Source organism: Cajanus cajan, chromosome 2 (assembly GCF_000230855.2).
Source record: "Cajanus cajan strain Asha chromosome 2, NIPB_CcT2T_4, whole genome shotgun sequence".
NCBI classification, from domain to species: Eukaryota; Viridiplantae; Streptophyta; class Magnoliopsida; order Fabales; family Fabaceae; genus Cajanus; species Cajanus cajan.
Genome location: NC_138518.1, coordinates 76779514 through 76796381, shown reverse-complemented (window position 1 = coordinate 76796381; position 16868 = coordinate 76779514). Strand labels below are relative to the sequence as shown.

General features: G+C 29.5%; 1 protein-coding gene across 2 annotated transcripts; it reads left to right on the top strand.

The window, feature by feature from the left end:
* The first annotated feature begins 5141 nt into the window (after positions 1-5141).
* Positions 5142-16376, top strand: LOC109800026 (serine/threonine-protein kinase BSK7). Of its 2 annotated transcripts, XM_020360702.3 has the most exons (13): positions 5142-5278; positions 5485-5542; positions 5973-6064; positions 6152-6375; positions 7869-8004; positions 8334-8467; positions 9094-9199; positions 10489-10574; positions 10951-11106; positions 11459-11647; positions 13512-13664; positions 14575-14688; positions 15761-16376. In XM_020360702.3, exons 3-13 carry the CDS (start codon positions 5980-5982, stop codon positions 15995-15997), a joined length of 1620 nt encoding a protein of 539 aa, XP_020216291.1. In that variant the 5' UTR covers positions 5142-5278; positions 5485-5542; positions 5973-5979; the 3' UTR covers positions 15998-16376. The 2 variants fall into 2 exon arrangements, with proteins under 2 accessions (XP_020216291.1, XP_020216292.1); XM_020360703.3 differs by lacking the exon at positions 10951-11106 and having other exon boundaries at positions 5143-5278.
* Positions 16377-16868: the final 492 nt, after the last annotated feature.

The window sequence follows — 16868 nt, the reverse complement described above, 5'->3', positions numbered from 1 at the left end:
TCATTATTTTAAAAAAAGTTCAATTTGGTCATTTAATTCTAAAAAAATATTTTTATGATTATCCATCAATTTGAATTAATGAAACGAAATATTATATGATTTTTAATTTTTTAAATAAATTATAAATTGGATATATACACTAAGAACTTTAAATTTAACGGTTGAATCGTTGATATTTAATATAGATGATGAGTTATTGAACAAAATAAATATAGATAGACTTATTCTTGAAGCAAACGGATCCCTCATCTTTATATATATATATATATGTGGAGAATGCTAATGTACTCACACCTATTTTTTAGTAGGAGTATGTTAGCAACCTACACCAAAATTTTAGGATAAGAAAACCACTTATTTCTTTTGATTTGGTTAATTTGTATAAAGGATATTATAGTAATTTAATTTAATTTTAAATGAAAATAAAATATTTTCTCTCTCTTATTAACTTCATTTTCTAAGTCATTTCTTTCTCTTATTAAATTTATTCTCTAACTTATTTCTCTTTCTTATTAAATTCTTTCTCTAACTTATTTATCTCTCTCCTATTAAATTCTTTCTTTAACTCATTTTTCTCTCATCTCTCATGATGTCTCCCCCCTCTCTTTCTGAACTCTTCTCCAACTCATTTCTCTTTCTTATTAAATTCATTCTCTAACTTATTTATCTCTCTCCTATTAAATTCTTTCTTTAACTCATTTCTCTCTCATCTCTCATGATGTCTCTCCCCTCTCTTTCTGAACAAATAAAAATTAATTAATAGAAAAAATAAATGACTTAGAGAATGAAGTTAATAAGAGAAAAAAAATATTTTATTTTCATTTAAAATTAAATTAAATTACTATAATATCCTTTATACAAATTAACCAAATCAAAAGAAATGAGTGGTTTTCTTGTCCTAAAATTTTGGTATAGGTTGCTAACATACTTCCACTAAAAAATAAGTGGGAGTACATTAACATTCCCCTATATATATATAATATATATATATATATATATATATATATATATATATATATATATATTATTAATAAGCATATTTAGTTTTAAAATATGTTTTATAGACTTTTTTTTTTGTAAATTCTGAATTAATTAAAAAATATTACGTCATATTATATATGAAAAATATATTTATTTGTATATTTGTTAACATGAATATTATGTTAAAAGCTTTAAACGCTATATATATATATAATGTTTAAATTTTTGTTTTTAGAGTATTGTTTTAGAAACAATTTTTTTATAAAATGTAAATTAAGTAAAGTTTGTCTAATATATAATATTCTTCTATTGAAATTGATCTGGTTAAAAAATTGAAGAAATTATACGGTTACTTTTTGAAGTTATGTGAATTTACACTTACACCCTTTTTTTTTCGTTCTACTTTTACATTCATCTCTTTAATTGTTTGAAAAATATTTCACTAAAATCTTTTGATTACCATATTAATATCTGAATTATTTGAGAAAATATTACACTGAAATGTCTCATCAGAAAAATTGTTGTAAATGTTGAAAAACACAATAAAATTATGTGTAATTTCATAAAATCTTAAATAAGAGTAGGTATATGTTATTATAATAAATATAAATATCGATTAGCGGTTCTCTTAAAAGTCATAATGAATCCTGAAAATTTCGATAAAAGAGAAAAAGGTTACTCATACAATAATATAAAAATGTATATATTACACTAGTACACATTTTAAATATGTTTTATAGACTATTAAATGATATATTAATATTTTTTATATATCTAATTTAAGTTTATACACATCTCTCTCTATCTTTCTCTCTCTCTCCCCCTCTCTCTCTCTATATATATATATATATTAATTTATATGTTAGTATATATTTGATTTTTTCACTTTTTAAACACATGTTTTAGAAACTAATTTTTATAAAATCTATAAATTTAGTAACACAACTTTATTGTACTATATAAAAAATTATTTTTTTAATATATTTATATAAATATTACATCAATATTATTAAATACTACATTAACATTTAACCTGGTTTACTTATATATATATATATATATAAATATTAATTAAGTAATATTTGTGTAATTTCTTTTATAACTATATAAAAGTATGAAGTATTTAATTAAAGAATCGCATAAATATACATAAGATATATTTTCTTTTAAACCTATATTTCATACTAAAATTTAAAATCTTAAACAAGAAGTTTATTATGAGTTATAAATTATCCACTTATACCAAAATACTATTACTTATACGATTATACCAAAAAAAAGTGTCGGTGAATTGAGTATAATATTACAATATTCTTATCTAATATCTACCGTTTCTTAGTAAAGGTTTCCCTAAAAAAATCACAAAGAAACCTCATAAATCATAAATATTATAAACGGTAAGGAGGTTACTTATATAATAATAATATAAAATTCACATAATGACAAAAAACCTGTTTATTTAGAATAGCTTGCAAGACATGGTTGTTAAAGTTCTAACTTTATTTTTATGGTTTAAGTTAAATCTTTTCCCTACTTTAGGTTTCATTGCCCCCTCTTTATGCTTAATACCATTCACCACCTCTTGCTTTTAATGCATGCATGACACTCGTCATTTCTCCATGAAACTTTGCCTGAAAAACAGTTTTGAATAATAATATGGTTAATTTGAATCGTTAAAGAAGACGTGCAACCAAATATCGAATACTTTTTTTAGGGGATACTACGTTTCTTTCACTTTTAATTTGTTATATTCAGATATACAAAACAGAATCTTAATTTCAAGTTCCACAGCAAGGTTTTATATAACTTTTAGGACGTTATTTTCTTCTTAGAAATCCTATTTAACGTAAATTCACTGTTATTACTTTAACGTAAATTCACTGTTATTACTTTAACGTTAATTGCTTTAGAAAAAATGTACCCACGTGAAACCAAACACACAATTTATCATGTGAGAAGACATTGATAATATAACATTATAAGATTTGTTATCCCAAAAATATATATGCACAAATACTTTAACGATTTCTCACAACTTTTAATGGAAACCTACTGATTTAAGATTTCGTGTTTAAATAAACTTTGATAAAAAAAAAAACACTTTTATATATGATATATATTTACATTTTTTATTTTTAAAACTATATTTCTAACTTTAATTTGATAAAAGTAGTGAAACATTTTATTTTTAAAATGAAAGTATTATTATATTATAGACATAGATGGAACATTAAAGTTAAAATTGTGAAAAAATTCATGCAGGTATGATAATAAATTAATTATTTAAAACTTAACTATTAGTTTTTAATTAATAATTATAACCCTTCCTTTTTAGTTTTAATTATATGTAATAATTGTTTAGTTTTAATTCATATATATATATATATATATATATATATTGTTTTTCCGTATAATGTTATCTTTAGTTTTGACTTTGGATATTTTCATAGAATTTTTATTATTATTATTAGTGTATGAAGTGGACAGATTGTAATGGGGTTTGAGTTGTGAACGGTTTAATAAAAGGGGCGATGTCGGTGGAAACAGCGTAATGAAGGACCAAACCCTCATGCGTACAGCGATATACTCAAAATAATAAGCAACCATTATATATATTTTTTTGCTCCATATTTATATATTTAATTTAATTCTATTTTGTAATATACATTATTCAATCTATCGTATTACATCACAAAAGGTTGAATAGTGACGAAAATCTACTTCATGTTTTGATTAAAAAAAAAACAAGAGATATTTTGCTTTATGTTTGGTTAAATAGTGCAAGTATATATAAATAAAGAAACAAAACATTCGTAAAAAAAAATCGAATTTTCTATATCGCATCCAAATTATAACAATTTTTCACTAAGTTTAATAATATTAAATTAAAACACAGAAATCGATACTTAAATTAATTATACAATCTCTTCAAAAAAAAAGTTAATTATACCGTCTTTATTTTTATTAATTATTTTATTCCATACATAGCTTTTTTCTTATGCACAATAAATTATTCACAAACTATTATTAAATAGACTATTTTTTAACACAATTTTTTTTCATTTATAATATAATCATTTAAAATAATATATATATATATATATATATTTGAAATTTACATTTTATTTATATTTGTAGATATTCCATGTAATCTACAAAACACTAATTAGAATGATTTTAAAATCATAAGTATAAAATATTTTGGATTTAGACATGTTTTTAATTTTATTAAAACAAATATATATATATATATATATATATATATATATATATATTTAATTTTGGTCTCTAATTTATTTACTTGATAAAGTTTTTTATTAAAAACACATTTTTTTTAATTATAGGTGTTAGATTTGTACTGTTAAATGAAGGTGTTATACAATTAATTCAATTCGAAAGTGATTTGTTTGTTCTAATGACAAAATGTTTTTTTTTCTTAAATAAAATAAAAACGAAATATTTTAATATTACTGTCAAAAATTAAAATTAACAAATGTTTTAGAGATGTAAAATATATTTAAACCAATTTCTTATTAGGCATGAAAGCACTCAAAGGTAATGATTACATGTAGAAGAAATATATTGAGGTATTTATAATAAATTTATGACTCAGTTGTATACTTGTTTGTTTATTTAAAGAATTAAGTTTATCGACATATATATGATTTTAGATCTATTAATAGTTAATACATTTAAGAATATTTCGTGAAAGAAAATTTTATTCAAAGTAGAATTAATATGCATGCTAAAAGTTTTCTTTTAAATATTTAATGTAACTTTATGTTAAAATTCAAATTTAAAATTATTGATATTGAATGTTATCGTACATACATTAAAGATATTTAATACTATCAATAAATTATAGTATAATATTATATTTAGTATAAAACATTTAAAGTTATTAATTAGTATAAAAAATTTAGATTCAAATTTTTTTAATGTCATTTTAAGTTTGAACATATTAATTTTTTAAAATATCTTCATTCAAAAGAAAATAGATACTAAAACATTAATAATTTTATACTAAAAATGGTAATTACGAAACTTTATATAAATGAATTAACGCGGTAGGGAGAATTAAAGTAGAGGTTGATGAAGTTGAGTTTGAGTTTGACTTGCATTTTTTTTATTTATTGTTTTATTGATGAGGTTATTGATTATGCTGATTAAAAGTAATATTAAAACACAGTATATAAAGTGTGAAAGATGAGAACAAGAAAAGAAAGTCCTTTCACTTTCCCTGTCTTTTATATTTTAGTTTTGACTGTTCCGAATCCCTGCGCCTGCGCTTGCTTAGGTGCTTCGTCAATGCTTCTTATCGCTTTTCTTCTTCAATTCCCCTTCATGTTTCTTTCTGATCTTTGATTTTGCATAAAACTACCTTGGCTTCATTGCTTGCTGCCTCAATAAGTGTTCTTCTAATGCATTTTTCAATTTCTGTAAAATAAATGTTTTGGGGCTCATTTTTTTGGCTGATTTGATTGCTTTGTGTTGACAATTCAGGGAAGCACCATTGAAGTGGATTCACCCAACACTGCTCTCATTTGCTGCTGAAAGAAAGGTTTGATTTTTTAGCTGTATATGCCGAATATTCGTTATTGTTTTGCTTAATTTTTTGATAATTGCTTTATTGGGTAGTTTCTATCATTTTTTTATTGTTAACTCCTATTGGGTTCTCCCTACCTAGCTCAACATGGTTCCAGGTGACAGTCAATTGTGAATTCTTGATGAGTTCCGTACATAACCTGTTTGTTGTGGATTTTTTTTTCTTTCTTGATGTAAAAGGGTTTTTGGGTATTTTTCAAAATTCAATTTTGGCAAGTGAAGCCCCACCAAACTTGTTTTAATGAAATTCTGTGGGTGATAAAGTGTGTTGTGTGTTTGGTTGAACGTGGTGCTAGGCTGAGAGGTTATTATAGTTTTAAGCAAAAGGGGCTTTTGAGAAAATTTGAAAGTTTATTGACTAACTAGAATTTGCCAATGAGTTACAGGGTTGGCATGGGTTGTGAGTTTTCTAAGTTCCCAGCATGCTGCACGGGTACTGAGCAAGATGGTCCAGCTCCTGAGGTTCAGGTTGATTGCGGTAAGTGTTTGAATCATTGAATGTGCCTAGTTTCTGTTCTTGCTGCTCTGAGATTGATTGCTGTTTGTGTTTATATTTCTTGTTCAGCAAACGAAGAAAATGTTGTTGAGGCCATTGATTTGCCGAGGTTTCATGAATTCTCAATTGATCAGCTTAGGAGGGCTACATCCGGATTTGCTGTTGAAAATATAGTTTCTGAGCATGGAGAAAAGGCTCCAAATGTGGTCTATAAAGGGAAACTTGATAATCAGATGCGAATTGCTGTCAAACGGTTCAACAGAAATGCCTGGCCGGATGCGCAGCCATTTTTGGTAAGCATGCATCAGTTTACGTGATACCAACACCATGCAGATTTGTTATTTTAAATGTTCGTTATAAGTACCGGTTTTCTTGTATGCTTATGCTTATTATAACGTTGCGATCTCCAGTTGGTTTTACTAAATTTTTTCGGTTTTAATGGCTGAATCAATTATTATTTTGCTTTGTGCATGTGTACCGTTTAATTTTTTGTCAGTTTCACCTCAGGCTTTTCCTGCTGCAGACATGGATCCTATTGGAGTTAGGGGAATGGCTGAATCATTTTTTGTTTGTTTTATACACGTGTGTGTTGTTTTCATGCATTTGTGTTTCTTTATCTAGGATAAATAAATACAACACTGTTCAATTTAACTGTGTTTTACATGGTTTAAGTGCTTTCAAATGGTTTCAACAGCTCAACCTGGGCAGATGTCCAGCAATTTTTGATGTGTATGCATGTGCCAACTCCAGCTAGATTTGATATTTTAAATGTTCGTTTTAAATATCTGTTACTGGATTTCTTGTGTGATTCTGCATTTTAATAATGTTGCCATCTGGTTGGTCTATCCCTCTTTCTTTTTTCTGCTTTTAACGGCTGAATTAGTTATCTATTTTGGCTTGTGCATGTGTACCTTTTTATTTATTTTGTTGGTTTTACCTTGCTCTTGTGCCGTTGAGGACATAGAGATCCTATGGTGGTTGGGATTCCTAAGGACCATGAATTAGTTTGTTTTTTCATGCTTTTTTTCCCCCCACACATTTGCATTTCTTTATATAGGCTAAATAAATATAAGACAGTTGAACTTAAGTGTGCTTTACATGATTTAATTGCTGTCAAACGGTTCAACAGATCAGCCTGGCCAGATGAACAACAATTTTTGGTGAGCTTGCATGTGCCCACTCTCTGTAGATTTTAATAACATTTCAATATCTAAATGGGAATTGTTGGAAAAACTGGATCAATTTAGTTTGTTTTATACACATGGGTGTTGTTCAACTTATGCCTGTTTTACATGGTTTAATGCATCCTAAGTCATGCATGGCATAATGACATCTGTGTTTCTTGTTTCTATTGAATATTTTCTCTTGGTGTGCAACATTTTCATATTTCATAGATATTTTATATATAATATGCTACATCTATCAATATAATTAACTTGTGCTAAAAAATTTGGTGCGTGAATTATGTTAGTTGCACTTACCAATGATAGTTGGCTCAATTAATAGTAGTAGACAGTGTTAACAAAAAGCTCTTGGTTTTTTTTCCTGCTTGGATTCCTTATTGGTAAGTTGCATTTGGACTTAAAGCTTCAAACATCTTGGTGATGGATTTGTGGCTTTATGGATTTTCCTTTTTACATGTAGTGCCAGTTGAAAGTTATCCACCATTTTCACAATTATTTTCCATGTGGTTAGTGATGTAGTTTTCTTCATTCACTTAAATGTACTATTCAACATTCATTGTTAGCTCGTTAAAGAACTTTTTCCTCACCCCCCCTCCCTGCAGGAGGAGGCCAGGGCTGTTGGTCAGCTAAGGAACCAAAGATTGGTAAATCTGCTTGGATGTTGCTGTGATGGCGATGAGAGGTTACTTGTTGCTGAATATATGCCCAATGAGACTTTGGCAAAACATTTATTCCATTGTAAGTTAAGTGCATAAATGGCAAGTAATTCATTTTCGCTGTGTTAGGTATTTACTTGTTCTTGTTTTTATTCTAAATAAAACTCTTATCCAACCAGTGAATGAAAGCAATCTGGTGTTATTAGGAAAGTCCCTTCATCAGAATATTGTTAAAATCTGTTTGCCAGGGAGTTTATTATGATGGAAATATTTCAATTGCCTTCTTGTATTCATTTAATTCTACTTGGTTAACTGTAGCTGTGCTTTTTTTGTTGCCACTACTTTATGCCCTCATTCTCTTAAATATGGTTTGATGACATTTTTTTAACAACCTTTTACACAATTATTTAGGGGAAAATCAGCCTATGAAATGGGCAATGCGAATGAGAGTTGCTCTATGCATTGCCCAAGCTCTAGAGTACTGTACCAGCAAAGGGCGTGCACTATATCATGATCTTCATGCTTACCGAGTTCTTTTTGATGCTGTAAGTTTATTTCCTTCATCTGTGACATGACCAGTATCACGCAAGGTTAAGGTTTTGTTGGATGATGCTTAGAAGATGCAGATATACTAATTGTCTTTTATCCTTATGAAGTGGTATATAGCACACAATCTAAATGGTGCAATCATGGAAAGATTTACTACAGTTGATAAAATGTTATTATATATACAATTGAATTGCTTAAAAATTAATTAATATCATTTAATATTGATAACTCATTTCCCTTGACAGGTCAACAATTTAATTACCTATTTTGTTCAAGTTTGTCTTCAAAATTTCATACTCTGAATTAAGTTTAATTATTAATTCACAATAATTGGATAGACAGCCAAGATACACTGCACATAGCAAATTATATACTGTTTTGTAGAATTGGAAATGATATCAGAGGTTTATGAGAACCAAGATATAGAGTTGATCATCATTCAATATTTCATAGCCTTAGAATGGGTAAAGACTAGGATGCATAGTAAGTAGCTATTTATTTGATTAAGGGGTGATGAAAGGGCAATGATAGTGGTAGAAAAGAAACTGCAATAAATTTGTGTGTTCTTAGCCTGAATACCATGTACTGACTTTCCTTTTTCTTTTCCCCCCTTGTTATTCAGGACTACAATCCTAGGCTTTCATGCTTCGGTCTGATGAAAAATAGTCGAGATGGGAAAAGTTATAGTACGAATTTAGCGTTTACTCCACCTGAATATCTGAGGACAGGTACCCCTAAGACAAGATATATTTTTCATCACAAAATCATGTTGCTTGATCTTCTGTGCCTGTGCATGATCAAGCTTTTGTACCATGCTTATTACAAGTTTCTTGATAAGATAATGGCTTTTCTTCTCTCATAACAGTTGTTTCTGTTACTTTATTTTCATTTAGTTTTTGCCAAATTAATAGGGTATTGAGCTGTGAAACTAAGAAAAGTAGAGTGTAGTATAATGATAGAAATGTTTATGAAGATTGGGATATGGCTTTCTTATTAGTCTCTTCTTAACTGGCACATGCTATGGCATATGGTTTCCCATGGAGAATTCCTACAGATAAAAAATGAGCTTCAGTTGTCATTGCTTTCACTTTATTTGGCTGTTCTATTTGTATCCAAAGTGTTCTGTATCAACTGCTTGTAGAACCCTGCATCTTCCTTTTTTTCCCGCTAGAAACCAACATCTTTAAAAGGGTAAATAAACTAGAGTGTCTTTGTATAGTATGGTGTGTAAATAGTTTCTCATTAGAAGCTCAAGTCATTAGTACGTATTGTGATGAACTGATGATATTACTATCATTTTTATTATTATCCCTTGGAGCTAAAATGTCCTCAGATGGTACCTCTAGTAATTTTACTCCTGGACCTGGACTATTGTCATTATCATTTATGTTTTCATATTCTCTATCAATAAGAATTCACTGGTTAAGATGGTGCAAAACTATTTAGTCATAGACCAGATCTTCTGCAAAATTTGTTCTTCAGATCAATTTTATGGTTTAATGCTTCTCTTTACAAGCTCTTAATCCAATGGTTGACTTATTTCTGTGGAAATTCATCTTCACATTGATGTTGGTGATATTTGACCATGTTGGGTGGAGCTATTAGTTCTATGACCATAATTTATCTTATTATCATAAACAGGTTGATATAGGGCCATTTTAAGACTAAAAAAAGTGATTTTTTAAGAAGCAGATAGGAGTTGCTTCTTAAAAAAAGCAGAAAATTGTTTTCTTCTTAAAAAGAAATTTAGACAAACACATCAAAAAAGTAGAAAACTGCTTACTTTATTTTTAAAAACCTTTTTTTAAAGGAAAAAACTTAAACAAACAGGCCCATGATCTGATTTTCCATTTCAGACTTTATGTTACTGGAGTGGATAATATAATTCTCATTTCCCCAAATAGAAATTTTTTTTGTTTATATATGATGGTTTAATTATTGTAATCATTTTGTATCCTATCATCTTACGGCATAATTATAAATATATATTTTGCCCTTCTTTTCCGTGGTCATGCAGGCAGAGTTACTCCAGAGAGTGTTACTTATAGCTTTGGTACCCTTTTGCTTGACCTTCTCAGTGGAAAACATATTCCTCCAAGCCATGTAAGTTTCTTTACTCGATAAAGTTATGCAAACCATGCTTTGTGTGCCTTGTCCTATAATGTCTTTTCTTTTTACTCTAATTGAGCTCTTTCTTTTGATCAATTTATTCCCTTGTTCTAGAGCTAACAAGTACCCTGTTGAGAACTTTAAATTGCCTAATTCTTTGGACTAACATGAGGCTCTTGATTGAATATGGTGATTTTATATACTTGAGGACCAAGCGTTCTGTATTGATTTTGATTTCAATTTTGTTATGCATATAATATTTAATGTGTTTAATTGGTAATTTTTGTCGAAGTTTTTAGAGTTTTTTTAATAAGTAATTTCCCAAAATAATCACTTCCCAAACATACCCTTTCTTTCATAATTTTTGCAGGTCATTGACCTGATTAGAGCCAGGAACCCTAAGATGCTACAATTTCCAAATCATGAGGGGACTGAACAATTTTCAAATGGTCAGGGGACTGAACAATTTTCAAATGATCAGGGGATTGAAATTGAACAATTTACAAATGATCAGGGGACTGAACCAGTATGCCCTGTCCTCTAATGTTGTCTATCTTCTTAGTCTAATTGAACTCTTACTTTTAATAGATTTATTCTTCCCCTTGTTCTAGCTAAAATCAAGTAAGAAGTACCCTGTTGAGAATTTTAAATTTCCTATTTGTTCGGACTAACATGAGGCTCTTTTGATTGAATATGGTGGTTTTTATTTGCTTGAGGACCAAGAGTTCTGTATTGATTTTGATTTTGTTGTGCATCTAACATTTAATGTGTGTTTAGTTGGCTTATTTTAAAGAAATAATTACTAGTTTGTGAATAAAAATTTATGTCCACAAAACAATCACTTTCAAAACATACACTTAACTTCATAATTTTTGCAGGCCCTTGACCTGATTAGAGACAAAAACCTTCAAATGCTATCAGACTCTTGTTTGGAAGGAGAGCTTTCAAATGATGATGGAACTGAATTAGTGCGTCTAGCCTCGCGATGCTTGCAATCTGAACCACGAGAGCGTCCTAATCCAAGATCACTGGTTGCTGCTCTAATACCTCTTCAGAAGGATTCTGAGGTTAGCTGGTTTGAAAGTGGTTCAGCATAGTTTACTGTCTGAGACACAAGGATAGCTGGACTTAATACTTTAAATGAAGATAAACTATAGAAGAATGCTTCAAGACTGGTTTTTCTAGGATTATAGAGCTCTACATAATTTGGCTTTTTCTGATGTTTCTTGCTTTCTCTGTTCAATGTCATTTATAAAATTTTTTACATAAAACAATATCATATAGTTTACATACAAGATAAACTATACAAGGATAGCATATAGAAGAATGCTATAAGACTGGTTTATATTTGCAAGGCATATCTGTCTAGTGGTTATCAAATCGTAATTCAAATTCTGGACTGTCAATCTAATTGTTGAGTGGCGATTTGTAAACCGCATTGAATCATAAGATTCAGAAACCTGACGAAAAATAGCTTAAATATTTCACAGAAATGATGTATAGTGCTCAAATAGTACTTTTAAGTGAGAAATTGAAAACAACTATAAATCTCAAAACAAAATTCCAAGTCATTGCATACTATTCAGCCTTTATTTTAAAAGTATGAAAAAAAGGTCAATGGAACAATGTGAGGAACCCAAAATAGAAAATAGAGTAAAAAAAAACTGATTTTTTTTTCTTGATAAAAAATTTAATAGAACAGCGGGAGAAATTTCTTCTCCAAGGATCTCCCTTTCACAAAGGGTTTTCCCTTTCTACCATGGAGCTAATGCCTGAATCTCAATTGGTATAATTCAAAATGCCCCTTCCATCCTTACTCTCCCCTACTTATCTAGCTAATTTCCTATGACCAACTGTTCCTAATTATTTTCCCTTCTGATCTAACAATACAAGCCACCCTAAACTTCAACCTTTGCCTCTAGGTTGAAATCTGAAGCTTTGAAAAAATAGGAAATGTTTCTCTGGGCATTATTGTGGCTGTAGGACAATGAACAACTATAATGGTAGCAATCGAGTAATCATTAATGTTATTCTATGGCAATTTAGATCTATATGCTGTAGAAACCATAAAAGAAAGACTATGGGTACTCTTTGTATTCCAGAGGTGAATATCTTCGAGGTCATCCTGGAAGCAAATTCCAAATAGAGTGCATGAAATAAATGAGTATTGCTGTAAAACTCCAGTTTCAGAAGCATGAAAATATACTAGAGCAATAACCAAATAATATGCAATCAATACAACTAGGTTTAAATCTGCATTGTGTAGGGGCCATAAACTTTTAAATCTAATGATTACACTCAATAAAAAAGAAGCATTTTGAAATCCATGAGAAAGTGAAAAGATAAGTTTCTCAACTTAGAGTAACATAACTGAAAGATGGATGAAGAAGTTGAATAAACAATCTACTAGGAAAGAAGAATGATTATAAATTGCTGATGTAACAATAAAATAAAGTGAAATTGCTAACATGTCAACTTAGAGTACCCTAAAGATGGATGTGAAACTAAGCAAATTGCTTTTGTGAGAATCAAAGAGATGGATGTCTCAACAAAGGAATGGGGAATGATCACAAGTTGATGATGTGGCAATTAACTAGAGAGCAGAATATCATCTCGGCATTTTGTGCTTCAAATTTTATATTGCAAATAGATAAATAAATTTAAGGTTATTTAACTTTCAAATTTCTGTGCTGAAAATTGGTGAAGGAAATGTTAAAAAGGAAAAATAACGAATTGCTTAGTCATTTGATATGTATTGGTGATAAAAAAAATTGTACAATTCATCCATTTATTGCTATGCATCTCATGCTACGAATTGTTAGCTAGTTGAATTGTATCAAATTTAGTTTTGAATAGCGAATTGTAAGATTCTAACACTTGCACCGTATCTTTGTTAGCTGGAATTGACTATTGATGTTTTTAATTTTGTAGGTTTCTTCTCATGTGCTGATGGGTATACCCGATGGTACAGCTGCTTTTCCCCTTTCACCTCTTGGAGAAGCTTGTCTGCGAATGGATCTGACTGCCCTGCATGAGGTGCTGGAGAAAATTGGGTATAAAGACGATGAGGGAGCAGCAACTGAGGTTTGTTTCAGATATCCAAATTGTAGAAACTGTAAAAAATCATTTAAAGCTATTGGTCCTTTATTATTCAATTTCGTTCAAACTTTGACTGTTTTGATTGTGGAGTATTGAGGGTTATTTGCGATCCCAAAGTATCTATGAAACTCAGAAAGTTTTATCGGATTGTAATACGTGGTCCTGTTATACTTTATGATAGTAAATGTTGGACTTTAAAGGAACAAGAGGAAAAGGTGGAAGTGGGAAAAAAATGTTAAAATGGATGCATGGCTACACAAGAAAGGATAGGATACAAAGCTATTGTATATGAGGAAATATTAATGTCACTGATTGAAGAAAAGATGACATAAGCTCGGTTAAGGTGGTTTTGACATGTGCAAGAAAACTACTGGAAGCACCAACAAGAAAAGTAGATTGCATTGTTTTTAGTCTTGTGAAAAGGTGAGGGAGACAAAGAAGGACATTAGAGGAAAGTTTTAAGAGGGATCTTATGGTGAATAATATTTTTGAGAATTTTGTCTTTAACCGTGATCAATGCGGCTAACCTGACCTAGTGAGTTAAGGCTGTTCTTGTTGTTTGCCTTGATTGTGGAGTAAATGAAATGTCATGTTTGATCCTGAAATAATTCAGTTTCTTTTGTTTGACTTTTTAATAGTTTAGGGACCCTGAAACTAAACTTTTTTGGTCTTACTATTTTGTCTATGCTTATACTTGGTCTGCCATATCAAACAACATAAGAGTTAGAGCTATGTCGCTGTAATAATAATTTTTTCACTCTATAACTTTAATTTTCTGTTTGAACACCTGGTTACAACATGTTGCCTTTGGTCTAATCTCGAATATTTGATGTCTTTTCACATTTCTACTATATTGACATGTTTCCCCGTGTTAATTGGCTTTCCTATCAAGCAGCTTTCATTCCAAATGTGGACAAACCAGATGCAGGAAACATTGAACTCAAAGAAGAAAGGCGATTCTGCTTTTCGGCATAAGGATTTTACAACTGCAATCGATAGCTATACGATGGTTAGTAATGTTCTTGGCTCTTGGTTATATTGAAGAGTGACTTAATTGTACTCTTCATCCTTATATTTTCTCAATTTCACGAATTTTATTCCTTATTTTTTATTTATTTTTTTGTGAATTGGATCCTGCCACTACTTTAGTTGTGCAATACTAATATGTTATTGGTCTGAGGGACATTAGACTCGGATCCCTTAGACAGGTTTCAAACTTGAATCTTGTGAATGAAAAAACTTGGTAAGAAAGGTCCCATTAAAGGGGTCATTCAAATTTTTTTGACAAAAATTAGTCATCAACGAAATTAAATTAATCAAATAACATGATGACAAAAAAAGTGGAATTTTGGTCCATCAACATAAATGTTAACATCCAATATTTAAAAGAAATACTGATGTGACTGTGCCACATCAACGTTTTCATTAAATATTGGATGAATCAAATTCGCGAAAGAAAAAGTTGGTGGACAATTCGTGAAATTGAAAAAGTACGGATCAAAAGTGCAATTCTTGAAGAATATATAAAATCACTTGCAGTCCTCTCCTGAATTGGGGATGTTATTACTTTCATATTTCAATTTATCCTTTTCATCTTCATTTATAAATTAATTTAAAAAAAAAAAAATATCAAATAGATAAAAGTAACATTGTATCGCAATATAAATTATTTATTATCGATCTTAAATATAATTTATATGTTAAAAATGTTTATTTATTTCAAATTTTAGTTATAATATAATTTGTATTAAAAAATATTTATTTATTATGAAGTTTGGTTATATAAAAACAAATAATTATCTTGTGCATTGCACATGTTAAAATACCAATTATATAAAATAGTAATCTTCGTATCTAGAAAAAGAAAGTGATAAATTCAAATATTAGAAAGTCAAAAACTATTTTATAACCTTGCAGACTAGTAGATTGATATACAAAATAAAGACATAGCGTATATTTTTTATATATGAAATATTTTCATTATACGGTGGGTTTTGTTTATTAATAGTCTATATTCAAATTATATCATAGATATTGTACCAATGATGAAATGGGTTTGATGGATTTATTGTGTAATGCAGTTCATTGATGTTGGAACGATGGTTTCTCCAACTGTTTATGCACGTCGTAGTCTATGTTATCTGATGAACAATATGGCGGATGAAGCGCTAAATGATGCAATGCAAGCACAAGTAATATCCCCCGTTTGGTACATTGCTTTTTATTTACAAGCTGTTGCTCTTTTAGCACAGGGCAAGGAGAATGAGGCCCAAGTAGCACTTAAAGAGGGTTCTTCTCTTGAAACTAAAAAGAGTTGAATAGGGTGGTTTGTTTCTTATACTTGTGCATCACTGGTTCATTGGTTTCTAGAAGCATTCTTTTGCACAGACTAGAGTCACCACAAAGTTAATTATACAATATCTGTTTGCACTAGGCTCTTCTTTTTCTTTTTCTTTTTCTTAGCTATGTTAGTATAAGGATCATGGGAAACTTTTGGGAGAGAGTTGTGTTTGTAAAGGTTCAAGTGTCAGCATTTGTTGGGAAAACAGCAGATGCTGTCGTTGTGCTTGTAATTTAATGTACATAACGATTGGTTATGGCTATGGCTACTGTGTCGACATCAAATATAGGTTGTTTTGTATGTTATATTCATATTGATTTTGCATCTAATAAATTCTTTTAATCTTTTCTTTGCCATTGTCTCCTATCATTTGATTTGATCCTGTGGACTTGCCTTTCCTGAGTCTTCATTTGTACTCAACTTCTCATTTCTTATCGATAATGTATTCTTTTTGCTCTCAAGACAGGGTTGGATTTACACATATCCAAAGGGGTGGAGATGAGATTAGGTTTAACAAAACTTAGTAATGCTGAATAGTATGAACTGATTTTGACTAAATATTTATGAAGTATAACAATTATATATTTGGATGCGCTTTCTAGTTTCAATAACAATCGTGGGTGATATTGTTTTGGACTTGGCAAGTGCTGCATCGAGTATTAAGAATTTATCATATACCACAAGGTGTTTAGCAATAAAATTAACCTGACTATCCCTTAATCTAGCTATTTATTTTTTCATTTTCAATAACATGATCCTATGACTCTAGGGATTTAAATCAAATTATATAGGTATTAGCAATAAACTGTATTTAAAACAGGTCATATGTACATATTCTCCTGTAAGGG

Coding starts and splice junctions, on each gene's coding strand:
- LOC109800026 (XM_020360702.3), top strand. CDS start 5,980: ATGGGTTGTGAGTTTTCTAAGTTCCCAGCATGCTGCACGGGTACTGAG. Junction 6,376..7,868: donor CGGATGCGCAGCCATTTTTG/GTAAGCATGCAT, acceptor CCCTCCCTGCAG/GAGGAGGCCAGGGCTGTTGG. Junction 13,665..14,574: donor ATGAGGGAGCAGCAACTGAG/GTTTGTTTCAGA, acceptor CCTATCAAGCAG/CTTTCATTCCAAATGTGGAC.